Genomic DNA, 23,653 nt, shown 5'->3' with positions numbered 1-23,653 from the left:
GGGGTGGGGGGGGGGGGGTGGGGGGGGGGAGGCAGACGACCTACCCATCTATGGTGAACTTTCACCCAACTTGGGTGTATTTTAATGTTCCTTCATATACAGGGTTTCAAATGCTTTCAGTGAGCTATCCCATTCAGCTTAGAATGTTCATCTAAAGTATTTCCATGACAGCAACCAGCTCCAGTATACCATGACCAGTTAAATATTAATCCCAGACTATAGTTAAACTTTGTAGGCAATGTTACATTAACTCTACATATGTCTGTAGCAGGGAAGGCTGTTTTTTCAGTGTTAAAAAAGATTGCTATGCAGAGTTCTCAAAACATCTTCTAATTTTAGACACTGAAGCGAAGAACATGCAGAAAGGTTAGTGCGTCACTGCTACAGCACATGCATACAAAGCGGTGCAGCGAACAATGTAATATTTTGAAGAGTTGTTTGGGTCTGTTCTGCCTTCTTCATGGGTTAGTCACTCCTGTTTACTTCTGAACGTCAGTGTTCGTTATCAGTTGTACCAGTCACACTGGCTGCATGTTCAGAAATGAAACAGAAATAAAGAACTTGTTATCACAATCAATGTCAACAGTTCAGAGCAGAAGTAGAATAAATAAAATGAATCAGCACCAGTGACCTATTAACATACCGTGCTACTAGACCTCATTGCTGTGACCTAGTTTTTCCATGGCTTAGAAAACACAATTAAATCATGCTGTACATAATTATTTTACTCCCATAATATTCCAAGCACACATTGAAAATTACTGAAGCATATAGGAAGTGTGAAATAAGAAAACAAAACAAAACACTGAATACGTTTTATGTTGACCCCCACATGTATGGAGGATTTTGCTATGGGGTTCACCCACTACTGTTATACATGTAAGGACGTCACTCAATGTAATTATATGAAAGGTAATTATCGCACCATTACCATTGTTGAAAGATTGCAACCTAAAAAGAAGTGTGTATTTCTATACTGAATTTCCATAAGCTCTATCCCACTCTTAATAACCATATCCATCTAGAAGTTTGTAAACTTACTTATTGAAGATGCCAATAGGATGCACCGACACAATTTCACTGCCTTCACTTCTTGCCTATGCACTTCCTTGTGTCAAAACTCTCACAGAGCCTGCTTTCTGAACTACAACTCAATGTCTGAGCAATGTAACATTATCATTGCTTGCTGGAAGCAATGCATGATGGGATATGAAGTCTTGAGGAATGGAGATTGTATCACATCAAGCAGCAGGGAAAGAGATACAAAGCACACTGGGAATCCTGAAAGTTGATCAATGTGATGGACAGACAGAAGGTAGCACTTATTACATAAAAAGGGATTTTTTTTTTCAAGTAAGCTTTGATTGCACTAACAAAAACAACTCTAGTATGTATTATATAACCAGAATCATAAAAACCTATGTAGGGAAGGCAAAGAAAATCAGAAAAAAAACTTCCGCTTTAATAAAGTTGATCTTATATTCATGTCAGCCAAGTTGCCACTGGCTAAATTACCACCTTTCCCGTGAATTAACCTGCCTCGGTCAGGTTTTAAATTTTTTTATTTTTCCCGTGTGTGGCCACCCCTTCTCTTCAACAACCCATATTGGAGTAGGGCTAAACCAGCAAAGAAAAGCCTAGGTCCCATGATGCAGTGGGAAAATCCATTTTATTGCACTGTCAATCAACCCCATTAAGATGGAAGCAGGGTGGGCACACCACACAGTATATAAGGGTATTAAGCACTGGATGTTAGCTGCTCCCTCATCCCAGCTCTAATTATTGGCCCTCCTTTTTGTATGAGAAAGTATTGTAGAAATGGCCCTCTGGTGTTTTTATTTATCATTACAGGCATTTATGTAGCGCCGACAATTTACAGAGTGCTTTACATACTGCATATTCACATCAGTCCCTGTCCTCAAGGAGCTTAAGCTTGCCATACACTATAATATTTTTTTCGTTCAACCTGCGGGCTGAACTAAAAAAATATAACCGATTCCTCCATCAACTCTTATGAGCGTTGAACAAGGAATCTCCTGCTGTCTTCATTGCATTCTAACCTATACAGAGCTGGCAGCCGATTGCCAAATGTTTGAACGAACAGAGCCAGCAGCCAAACGGCTCCTTTGATCAGCTGATCAAGGGATGCCAGCGAGAAGGGTGCAGAGAGCAGCACCCATTGTGCAAATTTGAGCTGGTTCATCAAAAACCAGCCAAAATTCACATTGTATGGCCAGCTTTACAATCCAAGGTCCCTATCTCACATGCATACAGGGCAGATTTAGACAGGAGCCAATTAACCTTCCAGCATGTCTTTGGCGTCTTTGACATGGGTGCAAAGGCAATCAACTGCATGTGTTTAGACTAAATAAGCTTGATAAAGTAATGTATGATGGGGAATTGAGCTGTAAGTAAACTGGTGGAACATGTGCTCCATTGCTTTCCTATATCATTACCCAAAATACCTTACATTATCTTTTGTGTTTTTTTCCTGCTAATATGATAGATATCATAGCACAGGCCATATTGACAGCATTGTTTCCCTTTGCAACAGATGTATTTCTACCCTGAAATTCTGCATGGATCATGATGCTAATTTTTGGCTGGATAGCCTGCCGCCATCAGTGGTTTCAAACTAACTGCAAATTAGATCAGTGCTACTTGAAATTTGGTGGAACCAGCAGATGTGTAGCCATGTGGTGGCATGGAGCATTTTTGCCATCTACAGTAAAGTCAAGTAGTCAAATATGAACTTCTCCATTGATAAATATGCAGTGGAATCCAATAGCTAGGGTATATAGTAAAACTGTACATTTTTGTAAAGTATAATGTTGGCGGTACAGACCCTCTACAGAATCTTTAGTAAACCAGGTAAGAGATTAGTAAAATCCCTGGCTTTCCTAATCTAAAACAGAAAAACGCTTGAAACTGACCGCTTCCATTAAGAATACAAGGAATTATTTGTATGAAACTTTACTGCCAAGTAATAAAATAAAGGTCAGGAAAATAAGCCATAAGTGGTAACGAAACACACAACTTCCTTAATCATTTGTTCTTGTTTAGTTTTCTTGGGCATGCAAAATTATGTTTAACCAGTTGACATCCGTGGTGTTAAACCCCCTTCCCATCCAGGCCATTTTTCAGTATTCAGCGCTGCGGTACTTTGACTGACATTTATTCCGTCATGCAGCGCTGTACTGAAATTAATTTTATACCCTTTTTTGGGGGACAGATAGATCTTTCTTTTGGTGGTATTTATTCACCACTGGGGTTTTTATTTTTTACTATATTAAGGAAAAATTACCGAAATGTTTTAAAAAAAAAACAGTTTCCCCTATATTAAATGATAAAACATTTATTATTACCCAATTTTTTGGTAAAATATAAAAGACGGGGTCACGTCGGGTAAAAAGACACCAAATATGTCAAGCCTTAAAATTGCGTGCGCGCGCGAAACCTCAAAAAACGATAATACCCAAAATTGGCCATAGGCGACGCTTTAAAAGCTGTTACCGCTCATCAGTTTAGTGTTATCAGTGATTGATGGCCCTAAAATGATTGCTCTCACTGCGACGTTCGCGGCGATATGTAACATGTGTAGCGCAATTGTAATTTTTGCGCGCTGGGCACCGGACGCGTATTTACGTTTATAGGCGCGTAAACGTGGGGGTGGGGGGGTTAAACATTTTGGGGGTTTTTTTCCCCTTTTTTTATATGTGACTTATTTTTTTTTATTTATATTTATTTTTTTGCACTTATTGTTATTGCTATTATATGGGGGGAGAACAATCCCCCTATATAATAGCAAAGGCACACTGACAGGTCCTCTTTATGGAGACATTAGGGGTCTCTAGGACCCCTAATGTCACCTGTGGACCCCAAAAGAAGCTGATGAAGCAGAGATGCGCGCGCAAGCAGAAAATAATTGCCGTCTGGAGATGGCAACCCGCAAATGCAGCAGTGCCGTCCGTCCGTTTTTTTACTACGGGCGGACGGCAAGAGGTTAAAGAAAAAAAGTTCAGGATTTTTAAAAGTTAACCCTTGCAGTGGGGCTAAGCCCGCACTGCAAGGGTTACCTGCTCAATTTGGTCTAGGGAATGCAATAAGGAAGATATACTCACCATGGTCCTGCAACGGTGACCGCTCACCTCTCTCCCCCCTCTGCTCAGGCATGTCCCTCTGCGTCCTCACATATAATAGACCGGTTAAGAGGTGATGATGTCACAGGTCCTTCGCCTGCTGGAGCCGGGGGCAGAAGAGGCTACAGGGACTGGTCTAGCAGCCAGACGGGGCCGAGGCTCAGGTAAGTGCTCGTTCAGTCTGGGGGCGCAAAGAAAATATACTTACCGGGTCCTCGGTCCTGCCTGGCTGCTAAACCAGTCCGTGCAGCCTCTTCTCCCCCTGGGCTACAGTGGGCGAATGATCTGTGACATCATCCCGTCTAACAGATCTATTATATGTGAGGGACATGCCACAGCCAGAGCGGAGGGAGGAAGAGGTGAGCGGTCTCCATCGCAGGACAAAAGATCAGGTGATTATGTCTTCCTTATTGCGTTCCCTAAATCAAATTGAGCAGTTGACCCTGGCAGTGCTGGGGTAGACCCACCGAAAGGGTTACTTTTGAAAATCCTGGAGTTCCTCTTTAAACAGTTTCTCTAACAGCAGTAATTTAACAGGTGCACATTCTCTTTTGATATGATGATGCTTCCCTGTGTTTTGTACAGACGCATGTGTTCAAGGGGTCGCCATGGCAACAATATAAAAGAGCTTCTCAAGTATGAGGTAAGCAAATGATAGTGTTAGGAACCTGGTAAATGATTAACTTTTATAAAAGGCATATAGAGAATATCAAGATGTTTATTTCTATATTTAGAATATCAAGATGATAAGTTCTATATTTAGAATATCAGGCTGATAATTTCTTTATGCCTCACTAAAACGAAAAAAAAAAAAAAAGATATTATAATGAATATAGATCATTGCATACTCTATATGTGAAGTTTTTATTTTACAGATAAATGCGATATATAATGTCTTTGTGCATTTTTTGCTTTGATATTGCCAAGGGGGCATTCGCTTTTGCCCAGCACAAATGCGAAGTGAACCTAAATGCTTAGAAGTGCTGCACAGCGGTTGTGTTTCACGTTTCCTTTCTTCTCAGTGCATTTGGTGGGACGGTTAAGTATATGTAAACCCAATTACAAAAATGGTATATAAATTTAGCATGTTAGTCTCATTTCAAAAGTAATTCTGAATATTTTTAAATCTGCTGATTTCATTAAAATAATACCTGTCCCATTCTGCCCCAAAGGTCACTTTCTGTTAAAGAGTGTCAACGCTCTGTCCCAATCCCATGCTTTTGGATGGTCACCCAATTTTACAGGCTTACGATGGAGACTACAAGGTGGCATTTCAACACACATTACAAAAGGCATGGTCCACTGTTGTCCCTATGAGGAAACGTGCCCTGAGAAATGCCATGCAGCCTTGGCTGGAGTGCTGCATGTATGTAGAAAGCGACTGCACAGATGCTGAGATCAGCAGCATGGAGATGCCACAAAGGAAAAAGGCAACTGTGTTATGACACTAGCAAACTAAATGTCATTCAGGTTTACATATACTTTAAGACCCTTTGTACGGCACAAAGAATAATTTACTCTCTAGGCGACATGTCCTGTAATGAATTGTTTTGTCCTTCACCATCATTTAACAAGGAAGCTACTTGCGCTGCCTGACAAACAGATGGTCACTAGAGGGATAATATACAAATCTGTTTAGGCACACTCAGGGCAGCCATCAGAAATTTTGGGGCCCCTTACACGGCTTTAGGCCGGGCCCTCCCCCCCCACCGCTGGACACAGAGCTTAGTGACGCGCTGGACACTGGACCCACCTGAGAGTGACCCTGCAGAGCCCACCTTAGATGTTACACAGCCAATCTTAGACCGTCTATGGTGGGCTCTGAAGGGGTCTCAGGTGGGCTGTTCAGGCCTGCTTCCCTCCCCTCCCTCCTTTCCTTCCTAGCTCCTCTTACCTGCACACATGGCCTCGTCTGCCGCCGGACCGGCCAGAAGTGACGTCACTAACCTGACATCACTTCCGGCCAGTCTGACATCAGACGAGCAGCGTCGCTGATAGGGCCCTAGCTTGTCTCAAAACCGCTGGAGCGGCAATGCTGGGGCCCTGCGCTGCTAGGGCCAGGCCTCCGCCTCCTTGCCCTTCACCGTCGGCCGATAGTCATGTAAGGGACCCGGGTTGGCCCCACGGGCTGCCGGGGCCCCTTGCATGAGTATTGGCCGTACCCCCCTGATTGCTGCCCTGGGCACACTACCACATAAAAGGACAAGTTAATGTGATAGTCACATCAAAAATGTTATTCCAGGTAAACTTTATAACAGGAACTCAAAAATGTGTGCTGATAAAGACATGCTGTAGACTTGTAGTGTCTGTACAGATCAAACAAAAGAGGCTGCCATTGTAGAGCTCTCCTTCTGAAGATGCTAGTTCCCTGGCTATCATGCTGATTTCTTGCTTTTCTGAATTACTAATCAAGAATGCAGATTAGGACTTAAAGTAGTATTAAAAAAAACCTCAATCTTTTTCCAATAATGCATCCAGATCAAACAAATACATTGTCCAGCAAAGTATTTCTTTATATTTTTGCCCAAGCAATTATAGTCATTGTGTTTTCAAACTAGATCCTGATTCCTGGCTACTGACCCCCAGCTTGTACCCCATCATCGCCCCTTGTCTACCACCCTCGTACCTCTACTGCCCAGCTCTGTCTGAAACTGGCTTGTCTTTCGACCGATCTGCCTGTCTGAAGTCCCATTATCTTGGCTGCCTGGCTGTTGCTGATCCTGGTGTTCAATACTCTCTCCACTTTCTAGCTGGTCTGCCGACACCTCACTGCATCCAGTCCAGCCGTAGGCACCCGTGTTTCCCGGCTATTTTCTAAACTACACTGAACAATGTAACATTATCATTGCTTGCTGCAAGCAATTCATAAAAGGGATATGTAGTCTTGAGAAATGTAAATTGAAATCACATCAAGCAGCAGGGAAAGAGACACAAAGCACACAGGGAATCCAGGTAGTTGTTTAAAGTGATGGGCAGGCGGAGGCAGCACTCACTACATATAAGGGATATTTTTCCAGTAAGCTTTGATTGCAGTAAAGAACAAAAACCCCTAAAAAACACAACTCTAGTATGTATTCCTATTAGTATGCTAATGTTATAACAGGATAGTATATGCTGGGACTTTATAACTCCTTTAAGCTTGCCTTGTCTGAGCTGTACCAAGTACCCTACAGCAAGTAAATGTTCTAGAATGCAACCTAGGGTAACAATGGGATCCGACTGTGAAAACGTTACATGCTCAGGATTTTCTTGCCACAAAACCTACAAATTGTGCACTGTGTAATCATACTGTTATGAAAATTGCATGACACAACTGCTTGCACAACCTCATATGGAGATCCATCTCTGATGTCACAACATCTCTGATGTCTGTAAAATATGTTTCATACACAGCAATTTGTAAATGTTTGCCAACTAAAATGACATCTTTCTACAAATCAGAAACTCATATTTTCCAGAGACTAAGCCTAGACGTTACTTGGCCCAAGTCAAACTTTCCATGCTTTTTTATCCACATCTCCTGGCTCTGTTGTACATTTCATTTCAGCTCTATTTTTAGCTTTTATAAACGAAATCTGCACAAGAGATTTTGTTGCAGTAAGGACTGCAGAGGCAAACAAACACATCCTGAGAAGGGGAGTCTTTTCATGTACAGTGCAAAGCTCATAAAACACAGCCAGGTCTGTTTTCTGCCCCCCATCTGTTACCAGCTTCACATTCACATTTCTAAGACTCAACCTAAACCTTTGTATTAACTACATAAAGCCTGCAGGCCAGATGTGAATGTTAACATTTCCCCTATAAACTCAAATTCATTCAAAAGAAATACAACACAACACTCTACAAACATACAGTTAACACATTTCAGAATTGGCAAGATGCACACAGTGACTACTTTTATTTAGAGGTATAGATAGAGAGATACCAGAATAATCACATGACCTATTAAACTGTTAAAAATACACCAATATTTCAATTTAAAAGACTACACTGATAAATATTGATGTATTTTTAACAGCTTATACGGTCATATGACTATTCTGGTACCTTTAAGGTCCTAGTTATTTGCAAGGACTCTAGTAATTATTTCCCAAGGACTCCCATGTATGCCAAACAGGCTCAAGTTGTGTAATGAAGGCACGGATTAGTGCCTGGACATATCTTTATACCCTCTGATGCTCTCTTCTGCAGCATGGGAGCTCTGAATTCCATGCCACTGTAATCTGCAGGGTTCAGCACATTCTGGTAATGTCAATTGCTCACCTACTGCACACACTTACTGGCCCATGATGGTATCAATCTTACTGACTTTGATGGACAACCCTACTGACCAAAAGAACATGTGTGAGGTGGAAGGGCAGGGTCAGAAATCGACACCATTGGGTAGTGTTGAACGGTGCAGACCAGAGTAATTTGGGATTTAGGGCTCAGAGGTTGCAGAATAGGGTACTCCTCAGTGCCTGCATTTCAGTGTTGAGTCTGTTCAGAACCCTTATGGACAGTGCAGTAGCTAGAGTATGAAGCAGTGTGTACATTTAACACGTTTTTGTGAAGCTTTCAGCAAGCTTTGAGTAGCTTTATTAAAGTCTATAAAGTACCATTCATCTCCAGTTTAGTCAGTCATTCTAAACACTGATCATAAGGAGACCACCAGACCATTTAGGTCAACAAAAATCTTCCCATAAGACGATATGTGTATTTAATATATTTTAAGTATGTCTTTTACCTTTAAAATCCTCCCTTGTATAGACATCCAAATGTCCTAGGAGTCCTGCTGGGCACCACCATCTTGGATGTGATGACAGCACCCCAGCAGACTCACTCAAGTGTAGAGAAGCAGGGTAGAGATGTTAAAACGGCATTTTATGTTGGAGACAGATGTGGTCAAAGGCACCCACCTCTGTTCAAACATGGCTTTTCTGGTGTGATGTAAAAGGACACTTTCATGGCTTTTGCAAACTAGTTGTCCTCTCTGTGCAAAATGTGCTGCTAAACCAGTCCGTGCAGCCTCTTCTCCCCCTGGGATACAGTGAGCGAATGATCTGTGACATTATCCAGTCTAACAGATCTATTATATGTGATGAGAGGGTGTTTTGTCTCTCCAATATACTGGTCCTTGCATTCCTCACTACATTGTACTGCATATAATAAGTTACTTTGCTTGTGTTTGGGTGTTGGGTCTTTTGTATGTACAACCTTCTGTAGGTCATCCAGCACCCAAACGAAGTAACTTGGTATATGCAGTGTAGTGTGTGTGTAGGGAATGATTGTTGTGGGTGCTGAATTAAAGGAGAACTATGGGGTTAGGGCTTTTCCCCATAGTTCTCCTAAGGGTAACGGGAGGACACAAACTAGCGTCGTCCCGTCACCCTAAGCTCAGTAGACCGCGGTATACTGAGACGCAGCAGCTGAAGCGAATCCCGACAATTATGTCTGGATCCGCCCAGCTGCGTGAGTGACAGCTGGCTCTGCCTATCTAGAGGCAGAGCCAGCTGTACCCGCCCCCTCCCCCATCCATTCCGCCAGTCAGTGCTGGAGGAGCGGAGCGGGCAATCCAGTCCCTCCCCTGTCATGGCTCTGTGCCGTGATAGGATTGAGAAGTGAGCGAACGCCGGTATGTGCTCGCTCACTTCCCGATCTACTGAGCCGACCTGCGACAGTTTAATTGTCACAGGTTGGCTAGAACTATGAGGATGAGTGAACTCACCTCATAGTTCTCCTTTAATTCCTCGATTGTAGGCATTGGGTACAGTCAGCACGCCTGACCTACTTATCTGTATCAGGTCTGTTTCACTTAAAAGGGGAACCTGAAGAATCAGCATGACAGCAATGGCAGTCCAAATATGTGTATCAGGATAGATTCAGTAAAGCAGCAATGTCCAGGGGGAAAACCTTCTGGGACCTGGATTTGAGCCAAAACAAATGTCAGAATAAACTGTGAATATTCCTTGTTTGACAGAGAGAAGCAAGATCTATAGAACTTTTACTAGTTAAACACATTAGAGACACCATTCCTTAGTGGAATGTCAGAGTACTTGAGAAACTTGATACTTGAAAGGGCTGCTAACGTTCCGAACTGCACAACTAATGCAGTCATCTACAAATGCAAGCTCAGTGATGCAAGCTAGTTTTGCCCAGGGGACAGGCAATATTGCTATGACAGCTGGAACTGTAGACAGAGGCTTATCTCTTCATGGGCAGGTAGAGACTCACACATTAAAAACATGTTACTACTGGCTTTTTAATGATACAGCTTAGTTCTTAAAGTGGACCCAGGCTCAGACATATTTTATCAGGTTAAGTTCATGCATTCCAAGTCACCTCTGAAAACGCCTTTCTTCTTTCCTATAGCCTCAAAAGGCTTGCATCATCTTTGCTTGGGTATCAGCAAAGATCAACCTGGCCAAAATGCTGGCATAGCAGATACAGTCCTGTCAATCCGGATGCCTAAGCAGTAACCTTTATATTCAGAGTGTGTACACAGATAAGCCCCTCTATATCCCCTTACCTTTTTGACTTGCAAAGTTACAATGTTACAGCCCAAGTGATCATTGGAGAAAAGGAAACTTGGGAAATGGCCCACATCATTCTCCCACTATGCTGCTTTCAGGCACATCTTGAGAGTTTCGGCCCAAGGACAGACACATGACTGGATCACAAGGACAGCTTTTTACATTAGATACAGTATTTCTTAAATGTCATTCTGTTGCTGTTCACAGTGACATGTTAGGAATGTAGTTCTGCTTTAAGAACAATAGGAATTTGTGAGTCAAAGCTGCAACTTTTATTTATCTTATGCCACTCCTAAATAGAATGACACACAAATGTCACCATACACAAACTTTTTTACAAATCCAAGGATTCCAAGACTAGCAGTAATAAACCATATCCAAGTTTGATATTTCCTTACTTTGCTCAGAAATTAGGATTTTATTATTATTATTATTATTATCAATATGCATCGGACTGCAGCAGCGCAGACGCACACAGTTGTGATGCAGTTCTGGTGTGACATAGCTCTTAAAGGAGGAGAAGTACTGGAAGAGTAAAATGTACTCTTCCCACTTGTTGAAGTCGGTGTGTGACACTTTTGCACAGCTGGTTCTGGCTCTAGAGTGGCAGAACCAGCTGTCAATCAGGCAGCGGGATGGATCCCGACCATATTGTAAGGATCTTTCTCAGCTGCAGTACGGGTTTGTGCCGTCAGCAGATAGAAGGCAGTAGCCCACTATATGCTGAGTTTGGTTCACAGATGTACATTAGCAAATGTACTCCTGTGACCCAAAAGTGAACCAAAGTGAAAAATAGATTTGGCTTTTATTCCCTTTTAAATTGACTCAATAGATACAGCCTAAAAACTGAATGGCTCTAGCTTCTATCTCAGCATTTATCTTGAGCAGCTGCCCATTTTCTCGCTATGTCCCTATGGATGCTGGTTTCTTTATTTTCTGAAAGGCCTTGAACCCAAGTTAATGAAGGCCATGGGGGGCATTTATCAAAACTGGAGCAGAGAGAATCTGGAGCAGTTGCCCATGGCAACCAATCAGCATCTTTTTTTCAGTTTGCTCAGGTAAGATTTGAAAATGAGACAGAGAAGCCAATTGGTTGCAGTGCAAATCTGCTCCAGATTTTGTCTGCTCCAATTTTGATAAATTCACCCCACGTGTCATATTCTCAGGATCAGTGTACAACCCTCTACAGTAGGGGTAGGCAAGCGCCAGCCCTCCAGCTGTGGTACAACTACAAATCTCATGCGGCATTGCAAGACTCTGATATCCACAAGCAGGACTCTAAGAGGCAGCAGCATAATGAGATCCGTAGCTTCACCACAGCTGGGGGGCCAGAGTATGCCTACCCCTGCTCTATAGTTCTCATTGAGGGAGGCTGCAAAACAAATTATGTGACAAAGCCTATTGAACCTGCCTGTAATGTATTACACTGTATACATAATACAGGTGCAATAATACATAATACAGTCTGAAGTGTCATCTGAATAACCTTAAAGTGGTATTAAAGTCTCCGTTTTTTTATATATCTATCTACTGCTAGCAAGCAGGAGAGCATGCAACCACATTTAAAAAAAAGAAGAAAGTGGCCACATATGTATTCATTTACCTGCGCTGCTCGCTCCCTGCTGCAGCACACAGCTTCCAAGCGGCCTTGCAGGAGGATGATGTGTGCGGGTGCATGCCCACTTGATGTTTCCAGAGAGGAGTGAAATAATGTGAATGAATGAACACCAGGAGCGTTCACCCAGGACAGACTCCATGGGAGACAGGAAGAAATAGGAGTCGTCGCTGGATCAAAGAGCAGCACCAGTGCTGAGGGGGACTGTTGCTAACGACTGCAAAAAAAGATGTTCGCATCAAAAGGCATCACATAAGGCGAGTACTTACAGCAGCATTGGGGGGGTGAGTTAGCCTTTAATATCACTTTAAGAGATCTTGCTCTGCTGACTTCCGCTTTTACAAATTACGCTTTGCAATAGATGTGCAGTGAGTTTTGTTCCTTCCTGAAATAAAACAACTGAAGAGTTCCTTATGCAATATCCCCTACACAGCCAACTTCTGTAAAAACTATACTAAAATCAGGAGCATAGCTGGCAAAGATTGGCCTTTAAGGCAGGTCTTAGGTTCATTTGTGAAGTCATTATTGTTTGGACTCAAACCACATTAAATGCGAGAGGTTAATATTAATCAGAAATTAGTTCTATACATTTTCTCGAATATCCGTTCCGTGATTTAATATGAGGAATTATCTTTTATCCATTTCAATCAGCAACTAGCTCAAAAAAAATTTAAACTGCCAAAAATAGAGATTTCCCTTCCTTGCAACCCTTGGCAACAATACTTTGTGAAAAGAATGTCCTAGAAATTTCCTTCCGCATTCATATTATTGTCTCACCTTTTTCCCAGATGTCTGCAGAGCTGAAGGTAAAATTTCAGTCATCCCCACCATTGTCCTTAGATTTACTGCAGTTAGCCTTATATTTTCAGAGGAATACCGGAAAAACATATACAAAAAGGAATTGATTGTATGATTATAGCAGGCTGACCCTCCCACTAAACTAAAACCTAATGCAATGGCGTACTGCTGTATCTACAGAACAGAGGCAGGTTAGAATTTGCACGGAGCTTTGCCACAATTCTTGAAGGATTTATAAGTGACCTGGAGGATTTTTCTTTCCTCAATAAAAATGGAGTTTTAATTAAAAGTAACAAAAATAATGTTAATACTATATCGAACAGCACACCCTACAAGGCTGATGGCAGTTGCTGTGTACCATTGTAAACTATTATGGGCACAGTAAACAAAGACAGTGCTGCGTAAAATATTCAGAGAAGCCCACTTTTTTGAGCATTGCGTACCAGTGCTTAATCAATAACATAAAAATAACTTCTAAAGTGGAAACAGAAAATTGGGAAAGATTCATAATGCGAGTCGTTAGGCAACGTATCAGCAAACACACAGCCATTGAGTTAGGTAGATGAAGGCTGCAGAGTGTAAAACCACATACAGAATACAAATCTGTGCAATGGACTAAAGAGAAGAGAAACTGGAGAACAATCAAGGTGTCTACAGAAGTGAGAGAACCTTCGTCCAATCTAGTAACAGTCAGTAATGATCTTCTACTGTAAGGCCAACCCTTGCCTCAGCAGACATCCCTAGGCCAAGAAATTTTTTAGGGGATGATGTGATAATCCAGGACAATTACTATTTTTCCCCCCAAGAAAAGCCAGTGCTCAAGTCTCCCTCTTTGCGTACAGGACGATGTGAGTATACATGTTTCTAAAAGGATTTTTTGTAAGAGACATTTGTTTACATGGCCAGCTGCCACCTGAAGTATGTTGGCACCTTAAAATGGACATCATCCACATATACCAACAGTGTATACCAACAGTGACTGAGTCAGTAGCTCACTAGCATTCTCTAATGCCAAATAATTTTCTAAGTCACGTCTTAATGCACCCATTGTTTTGACATGTTGTGTAACTGGAATAAAAAAGGTAAAATATAGTTCAAATCCTTCACTTCAAGATCATTTTTAATCTATTCACCAAAGCATCATCTGCAATGCTAATGGAATACCTCTATATAGCTGTGATCAATTACAAAAATCTACCCCCAGAAAAAACAATTTAAAAAAAATGAACAACAGCTATAAAATTGTTATTTATATAACATAATTTGTAAAAATAAGCAAATAATGCATGAAAATAGCACAAGGATGCTTCAATACAATGTATGCTGTAGAGTATTACAAGACCATTTCTATACAGGGCCAGAGTAATAACAGGCAAATCTGTTCTTTTACATGGCAACAAGCTGCAACTGAATGAATGTAAATTGTAACCGGTGAGTGGAAGGGGGAGGTTACAGAAAGGATTCCAGAACTTACAATTCCCAAAATGTCTCAGCTTCCACCATATGCACAGCAGACCTATGAAAGCTTTGCAGAATATAGACTATTCCGTCTATTAAAGTGAAGCTAACCCCTTTCACTAAAAATTACATCAGTATGCAGCTCTGCATGCTGATAAGAATTCATCTTACATTCATTAGTTAAACATATTTCTCTTTTACTTACAATTGCTGTTTTTACACTTCCTGGTCCCCTACGGCATTTGTACTGTAATGTGCCCAAGCATTGCATCCTGGGAAGATTACATCAGTAGTGCATTGCTGGGAAACCTCATCTGTAAGCGCACGAGATATTGGGGAAAGGCATTTCCTCCCCCGAGATGATCTGCATGGTCACATGTGCTAGTCGCATGTGCCAGAGATTCGGGAAGTAAAAAGGAGATGGATTCATCTGCCCTCAGTAAAAAATGGCCACTGTGAGAAGAATGAGGAGGAAAAGAACAATAAGGTATGCAAATAATGAAAAGCGTGCAATCGTCTAGAAGTATCTATATGTAAATTGCCATTACTAAACATTTTTAAAGTTGTATTTGTTGTCATTTTAAAGATATTGGCATCTTCAACAAGGGGAGACAGTCAGTATCATAGCAAAGATTCATGAAAACCAGAAATAAATAGTAAGGAAAACAAAAAAAAAGTTAGACTTAAGATGTAAACAAAAGCCAACATTTTTTTTTATAAAATCTGAACTCCAGGAAGATATTAAAAACATAAATGAATGCAGTTATATATCTAGTGGAAGTACCTTAATCTCACTTCATATCAGCCTAACTGCGCCGGTGCTTATAACAGATGAGCTTGGTCTACTGATTCCCTTCATTGTCAGTCATAGGCTGGGGGCAGAGAGATAATCAAGCTGTATTATAGAAAAGGGAGACCACCAGCCTCGCTGTGCTGTCTGGTAGAATTGTATAAATCTTAAGAATAGCTGAGCAAAAGAACGAATACTTTGACAGGTAAAACAACTCCTATATATTTATTTATTTCTCTTTTCTTCCCCAGTCTTCTGACAGTGGCCATGTTTACTAAGGGCATATTACTAGCTCTCTCCTATTACTTCCTGGATTTCTGCCACATGTGACTAGACATGCGACAAGGACATGTGACCATGCACATCATCTCAGGGGAGGAAAATGCCTTTCCCCGAGATCTCATGAGATTTCCCAGCAATGTTCTGCTGATGACAAGCCAATCCCAGTGTGCATTGCTTTGGCAAACTGAAGACATTTTGCCCTTTCAAAGCAGGAAGTGGATTTTCTGCATGTGTAAATATTTCAGAATCACAGCATTTTACACCTGAGATGTCTAGGTTATTACTAATCATCATACATAGAGCAATACATTGGTAGAATTTGATTTTTGAGTGTAAAGGTCCACTTCAAGTCAGGTCACATGGATTTTAAAATAGTTGGGTAACTGGTATAAAAAGGTTTGTGTTGTCTATAGGATACCAATCAGATTTTTAATTCTAACTTTAGATCTGGACAAGAAAAAAAAAAAGAAAGGACAGCCATTCCCATGAGCCTTGGCTGTCGCTAGAGTAAAAAGAGTGGGTTTGGTGAATATTAATGCTGCTGTAACCTAGGACATTGGTGGGCACCAGATTTAAAGCAAAGAGCAAAACCAACTTTGATTCTGAAACATGTATTCGATTGTATATATTTTTTTTTTTACTGTTAGTAAGAATTACTATGAAACACCCATCCAACAAGCCAAGCCCCTTAAACAACTTGGAGCATCTTCCAGTCTCGCCATGTCCCCAGAACACAATCTCATTAAATAGTTACAGGCACTGATCATCTCATACTGTAAAGTTAATAGACTCAGATCTCATTGTGTACTTAATCCTGTTACATTTCAGGGGAATTAGAAAATTACTGATGAAAAAGTATTTGCACTTTTATGTAACATAACATGAATGTAACGGAGTACGTCTTTGAACTTGGCTTGGGAATTTACTTTTAAAACATGGTGTTTTATCTCTATAGTGGGCAAAGCTAATTTACTACTAAAAGAACACGCAGTAGGTAAGGGTTTCTACTTCTTAATTTCTTTGTAAGTATCCAGGATGATAAACAACATAATAGGGAACAATAGTTGTAATGTGGAAGGTGAAAAGCGGGGCATCCTACCTTTGAAATGAGCTCATCATGATTTGCAAGATGAGCTCTGCAATGAATGCAACTGTACGTTCTGTGGCAAGAGGGCAAATATGCCTGAAATGTTTTGGACCTGGTCATTTTCACCATTGGGGCCACTGAGCGCTGAGTAAATTCTGGAGTGGCCCACGAGGCGCTTCCGCAGGAAGGGTCGCACGGGAAACACCGGAACACGCAGGTAAAGGCCGTGGTTTGGCAGGTTACGGGTGTGGGGGCAGGCTCCACACACCGAAGAATACACTAATGTTTGATACAGTGCCTCCAGATCCAGTGCAGTCACCTATAAAAAAAAAAAAAAAAATGATAAAAGTTAGAAAGATAAAAATGATAAAAGTTCAAATAAGGGAGTCAAAACATCACTTGTGGTTCATGCACAGGCCTCAGTGGAGTTTATATTCTAATGTCACTACTACAGTCTTAAAAACACATAAAAGCTGATCCTATAGTAATACTAAAGCCAAAACCCAGGAAGTGAGTGACAGCTAGCCCCTCCAACATCCTCTCACATGAGAGTGTAAAAACAGTAAGGATTGGTAGGGGCAGGTAAGTGATGTGCAGGAATTGAGTAGGACTTCTATGGTCAAAATTATATATATATTTTAGTATTTCTATATAAAATTTCCATAACTTCTATCCCACTTCTCATAACCATATTGATCTAAAAAGTTCCAAACGTATTTATTAAAGATGCCCACAGGAGGTACTGCCCCAATGCATTGACACAATTTCACTCAGCCCTGTGAAAATGCACTTGCTTGTGTCACAACGCTCACAGAGCCTGCCTTTTGAACTAAAGCTCAACATCTAAAAATTTGTATATGATAATTGCTTGCTGTTAGCAATGCTTGATGGGATATGTATTTTTGAGAAATTGAGATTGCATCACATCAAGCAGCAGGGAAAATAGCACACTTGGGTAACCAGGAAGCTGTTGGAAGTGATGGGCAGACGGAAGGCACCACTTACTACATAAAAGGGATTTTTTCAAGTACAGTAATACTTTGGTTTACGAGCATAATTCATTCCGGCAGCATGCTTGTAATCCAAAGCGTTTGTATATCAAAGCGAATTTCCCCATAGGAAATAATGGAAATTCAGATGATTTGTTCCACAACCCAAAAATATTCATATAAAATGATTACAATACTGTACTGTAATATAATAACGTATAAAATATAAAGAAAAATAAACAGATTACAGGTACCTTTGTGGCTGGTGTGAGGGGGACAAGAGAGAGGAGGATTATTGTGTAGGACAACTTTCACTATCACTAACGGAATCACTGCTATCTCTTGACTCAATGGAATCTTTTTCATTACGTGAAACCTTAACAAGGAATCTATCCAATGTGACATTGCATTGTCGTTAAACAGACTCATCGCTCGCACTGGTACAGCCTTATTCTGTGGAGCTTTTCTACAAAATTTTGCTCTTATTGCAAGACATTGCTTGTATATCAAGGCAAAATTTTTCAGAAATGTTTGCTTGTCTTGCAAAACGCCCTCAAACCAAGTTACTTGTAAACCAAGGTATTACTGTAAATCTTGATTGCAATATTGAAAACAACTCTAGTATGTATTCCTATTACAATGTTATGTTATTACAGGATATGATATGCTGGGACTTTACAACTCCTTTAGGGTGCGAGGAAAGTCTTGGAAAAATAGTGCTGGGCAGGATGTGCAGAGTACAGCAGCTTTAGAAATGACAGCCTGCTGATCCACTAATGGGCACTTTGAGCTGGATACAAAATGTGCATGTGCTCAGTACAGTATATAGGGGTGCATCTGTTTTTGTGTGGAGACTGGATTTCATGGTGGCATGTACTAAGTAGGTTGGGGTTCATGGTGGGATGTGCTTAGTGTATTGGGGTTAATGGTAGAGTGTGTCCTTGGTATACTCTGCTGTATGTGTTATACTCCAGACTGCCTCATTCCCTACAATGTGCTGTATGTCACACATTCCACACTGCTCCACTCCGAACGCTGTGCGATGTTATATATTCCATACTAAATCATAGCAGTATTGTTCTATCAATAAACAGATATTATTTGTATTACCAGGACTTCTAAATTCCTCCCTGTCCAGTAAATAGGTTCACTTCTGCTAATCAAAGGTATAAAGCAAATAAGTACTTTACCTATATTTTTAAATGTGCAAAAGTCCTGAGAAAATATATGAGCAAACAGGAAACATACACAGACATTATACCGCGGACCAATATTTATGGCCTAGTGCTAACCACAAAACCAAATTACTCTCTTCATTAAGGCTCTGAAATTACATTTACTATTCAATAGTTATGAAACCCTTGAAAATAAGCAGAATCTATTGTATGGTCTGATATGCTTTATAAAATAGACTAAGATATCTAAATAAGACTTCAAGACTAAAGAAAAATGATGTTCAAAATATGTTATTGTGCAGGCCCTGTTATTTCCTGTCATGTATATTGCTACCATTGTATCAATGTTCTTCTAACAGGCTGGAGATAATTTTGGACATGGAAAAGCAAAAATGATTTTGTAGATGAATAAAATGTCAAAATTTGCTAAAATGGAATTTGCAATTTCTTGGCTTGTGTAGATTGGAGAGCTGTCAGCATAATTCAGGGCCAACGCCACTTGGCAGAGTCAGCAGCATGACAACAACAATCTTTTTAGCTGTCTGTAGGGGGGAATTCTGAACATCACTGAGGAAAAGCAGGCATTCTTCCCATCTAACACCAATGTAAAGAGCATTTCCCACTGACCCCCAATGAATTGTATTTAGTAGAGGTTCTCCTAAATCTGAAAATTAGTTCAAGGATTCCTCTGGGGTAAAAAGTTTGAGAAAGGCTGGCTTACCTAAAACACACTACTAAAAAAATGTGCTTTGCCAACACATTCCTACCTAGAGAAATGGATAAACACACATAAGAAAATGTCTGAAAAAAGTGTTGTCTATGCTGTCCCTCTACTGCAGGGTTTCTCATCCAAGCTTCCAAGAGAAGTCCCCAGGGGTTCTGCCTCTAGCTATATTTGCAGTGAATTTTATATCTGTCCAAATGTGGTTTCACTGTTCCCCCTGCAATTAAGCTAAATCACTGAGTACTGCCGGGCAGATTGATATCAGCCTGATAGTTCTCTTCTGATGTCACTGAGTGGTGTGGAATGAGAAAGCAGGGCTTCCAATAGAAATCATGGGGCATGATACAGCCTACTTGACAGTGCCCCCCTGGTCAACCCTCGCTGCATAATATGTTGTGTAAAAATTTTTTTTTAAAAAGAAAAAAAAAAAAAAAAAACCCCACGCTTGGTCTTCAAATGCCATTTATAATTCTCCAGCATATTACACATTTGTAGAAGGGCCTGCAATGACAACCCCCAGCAATAACTGCCAAAAAGTGTCAGGGCCGGCAATGAAAAAACCCAGCAATATCAATCAGCAAGTGTCAGGGCCAGCAATGGTAACTCCCAGCAATATCCACCAGCAAGTATCAGAACCTGCAATGATAACCCCCAGTAATAGCCCCCAGCAAGTGTCAGGGCCTGCAAAGATAACCCCCAGCAAGAACTGCCAGCAAGTGTCAGGGCCTGCAATGATAACCCCCAGCAATAACTGACAGCAAGTGTCAAGGCCTGCAATGATAACCCGCAGAAATATCCACGAGCAAGCGTCAGGGCCTGCAATGATAACCCCCAGTAAGTGTCATGTCAGGGCCTGTCATGATAGCCCCCAGCAATAACTGCCAAAAAGTGTCAGGGCCTGCAATGAAAAACCCAAGCAATATCCACCAGCAAGTATTAGGGCCTGCAATGATAACCCCCAGTAATATCCACCAGCAAGTATTAGGGCCTGCAATGATAACCCCCAGTAATATCCACCAGCAAGTGTCAGGGCCTGTCATGATAACCCCCAGTAAGTGTCATGTCAAGGCCTGCAATGAAAACCCCCAGCAATAACGGCCAAAAAGTGTCAGGGCCTGCAATGAAAACCCCAGCAATATACACCAGCAAGTGTCAGGGCTTGCAATTGTAACCCCCAGCAAGTGTCAGGGCCTGCAATGGTAACCCCCAGCAAGTGTCAGGGCCTGCAATGGTAACCCCCAGCAAGTGTCAGGGCCTGCAATGATAACCCCCAGCAAGTGTCAGGGCCTGCAATGATAACCCTCAGCAATATTCACCAACATGCATCAGGGCCTGCGATGATAATCCCCAGCAATATCCACCAGCAAGTGTCAGGGCCTGCAATAACCCCCAGCAATAACTGCCAAAAAGTGTCAGGGCCTGCAATGAAAAACCCCAGCAACATCCATCAGCAAGTGTCAGGGCCTGCAATGGTAACCCCCAGTAATATCCACCAGCAAGTATCAGGGCCTGCAATGATAACCCCCAGCTTAGGGCTGCCACCCGTCCGGTTTTCACCCGGACAGTCCGTTTTTGGCATCTTGTGTACGGGTGTCCAGCCAGCGGGCACCCTTACACAAGACACTCTGCTGACACCGGCACTTTAAATTTTCTCGTAGTACTCATACTCGTGAAAATGACCTGATACTAAGCGCAGATACCGGTGTTCTGTCGGGAACGCCAACGTAGTCGAACTTGCCGACCTCAGCATCTACGCTTGTGCACAGACCAGTATTATCGAGGAAACGCATTTATTTACAAAGTTTTTCGTTTAAATCGTTAATTGTGACCAATAATAATATTCCATCATTCACTGCCATGGACGGCATATTATTACCGGTCACAATTAACAATTACAAACGAATACTTTGTAAATAAATGTCGGTTTCCTTGTTAATCCCGTCTGTACGTAAACGCAGATACTGGGTCGGCATTCTCGACAGAACACCGGCACTAATATTTTAAACAAGAGGCTGCCTGAGGTCCCACGCTTGCTGGGGACCTCGGCAGCCTTCCTGTTAACCATGCGGTGCCATGTCGTTCGGGGGGCCCTTCATGGTTTCTTGCACCGGTGTCCTTTAGGTTCTAGTTATGCCTCTGTTGAAATCCCAGGACAGTCTGGCAGAAATCAGGATGGTTTGGTGGTATGCCAAAGTGACGTAAATCTTGCCATTCCGTGTCCTATTCAAAAGATTTCTCCTAACTTCCTTCAGGAACAATAGGAAGTTAGAGCAAATGGGCGCGGTTTAAGGGTAGGGTTGCCACCAGTCTGGTTTTGGAGTCTTGTGTCCGGGTGTCCAGCCAGTGGGCTCCCGGACACAAGACACTCAGTGCCGACACCGGCATTTTTAATTTTCTGACAGATGCGTCTGTGGAGGTCTTTGGGCCTAAACCCGGATCTTTCTCTGAGCTGCCGGCAGCCTGTGTCTGTTTACAGGTGCCCGCAGCTCAGAGAAAGGGCTGGGTTTTAGGCAGATTCGGCTGCCTAAGACCGTGCTTGCCGAGGACCTCCACAGACGCATCTGTCATTGCCTTCTCCTCCTCCAGCTCCCTGCCCACCTGCTGACCCCTGGTGAGACACCATAGCTCTTACAGCCCACATGAGAGCCCGCACAGCCCACCACGCCACGTGGAGACATCAGTGCGTCAACACAGATCAACACAGAGTATGTAGCTTAATATTATTTTATATTGCTGTATAATGTATTGCTGGGATTTGTAGTCCTCTCTAGCTGGTCTCCTCACTCCCTCCCCTGGCTGCCTCTCCTCTATAGTCTTAAAAAAAAAATTGCCGCGTGTGGCGCTAGAGTGTTCGGGTTTCACTTGAAGAAAAGGTGGCAACCCTACCCCAGGTATATCCACCAGCAAGTGTCGGGGCCATCAATGACAACCCCCAGCAATAACTGACAGCAAGTGTCAAGGCCTGTAAATGATGACCACCAGCAATGATTGCCAGCAAGTGTCAGTGCCTGCAATGAAAACCCCCAGCAATATCCACCAGCAAGTGTCAAGGCCTGCAATGATAACCCCCAGCAAATGTCAGGGGGGCCTGCAATGAAAACCCCCCAGCAAGAACTGCCAAAAGGGTCAGGGCCTGCAATGAAAAACCCCAGCAATATCCATCAGCAAGTGTCAGGGCCTGCAATGGTAACACCCAGCAATATCCACCAGCAAGCGTCAGGGCCTGCAATGAAAACCCTCAGCAACAACTGTCAGCAAGTGTCAAGGCCTGCAATGGCAACCCCCAGTAAGTGTCATGTCAGGGCCTATCATGATAACCCCCAGTAAGTGTCATGTCAGGGCCTGCAATGATAGCCCCCAGCAATACCCACCAGCAAGTGTCAGGGCCTGCAATGATAACCCCCAGGAATATCCACCAGCAAGTGTCAGGCCCTGCAATAAGCCCCAGTTAGTGTCATGTCAGGGCCCGCAATGATAGCCCCCAGCAAAAACTGTCAGCAAGTGTCAGGGCCTGCAATCACAACCCCCAGCAATAACTGCAAGCGTCAGGGCCTGCTATGATAACCCACAGCAATAACTGCCAGCAAGACTCAAGGCCTGCAATGACAACCAATAAACCGCAAGTGTTAGGGCCTGCAATGACAACCCCCCATAAATAACCTCCAGCAAGTGTCAGTGCAGCAGCAGCCCTGTTCTTGGTATAACCACGTCAAGCGGAAGCATTGAAGAAGCGTTTTTAACGCCTCCCTGCCGCCTATTAACGGCCATGTTTGAGAAAACAATAGCAACCGCCCAGTACAGTTCACACATTGGCGTCAGCGTTGCGGAAACAAAAAAAATAGATTGCATGTCGCATTCTGGAGGCATTGCCGCTGGAATAATGCATCCATTGAAGTCTATTGAACCGCCTTTTAATGCTCGTTCAACTCTCTCTAGAGTGTTGACAAGGCATTAAACAAGCGTTGCACAGGCAGTTTTGCAATAGAAGGGACCCAAAGTTAAACAGTTAAAATAATAAAAGTGTGTGGGGGTCCCCCTCCTGATCCATACCAGACCCTCTAGGTCTGGTTGGAAAGTTAGAAGG

General features: G+C 42.2%; 1 protein-coding gene across 1 annotated transcript in view; it reads right to left on the bottom strand.

Annotated features, from left to right (window-relative positions):
• Positions 1-23,653, bottom strand: part of LOC108799636 (protein yippee-like 2) — a 66,794-nt gene that overhangs the window by 24,795 nt on the left and 18,346 nt on the right. Inside the window, exon 2 of the mRNA XM_018571530.1 lies at positions 16,694-17,000. Within this exon, the coding sequence (XP_018427032.1) occupies positions 16,694-16,810 (117 nt within the window). The 5' untranslated portion in view covers positions 16,811-17,000. The remainder of the gene's footprint in view (positions 1-16,693; positions 17,001-23,653) is intronic.

The sequence above is a fragment of the Nanorana parkeri genome, unplaced genomic scaffold (genome assembly GCF_000935625.1).
Source record: "Nanorana parkeri isolate BGI_ZX_2015 unplaced genomic scaffold, ASM93562v1 scaffold1775, whole genome shotgun sequence".
In the NCBI taxonomy this organism is placed as follows: Eukaryota; Metazoa; Chordata; class Amphibia; order Anura; family Dicroglossidae; genus Nanorana; species Nanorana parkeri.
Note: the sequence above shows the minus strand (reverse complement) of the source record. Positions and strands in the feature narration are given on the sequence as shown.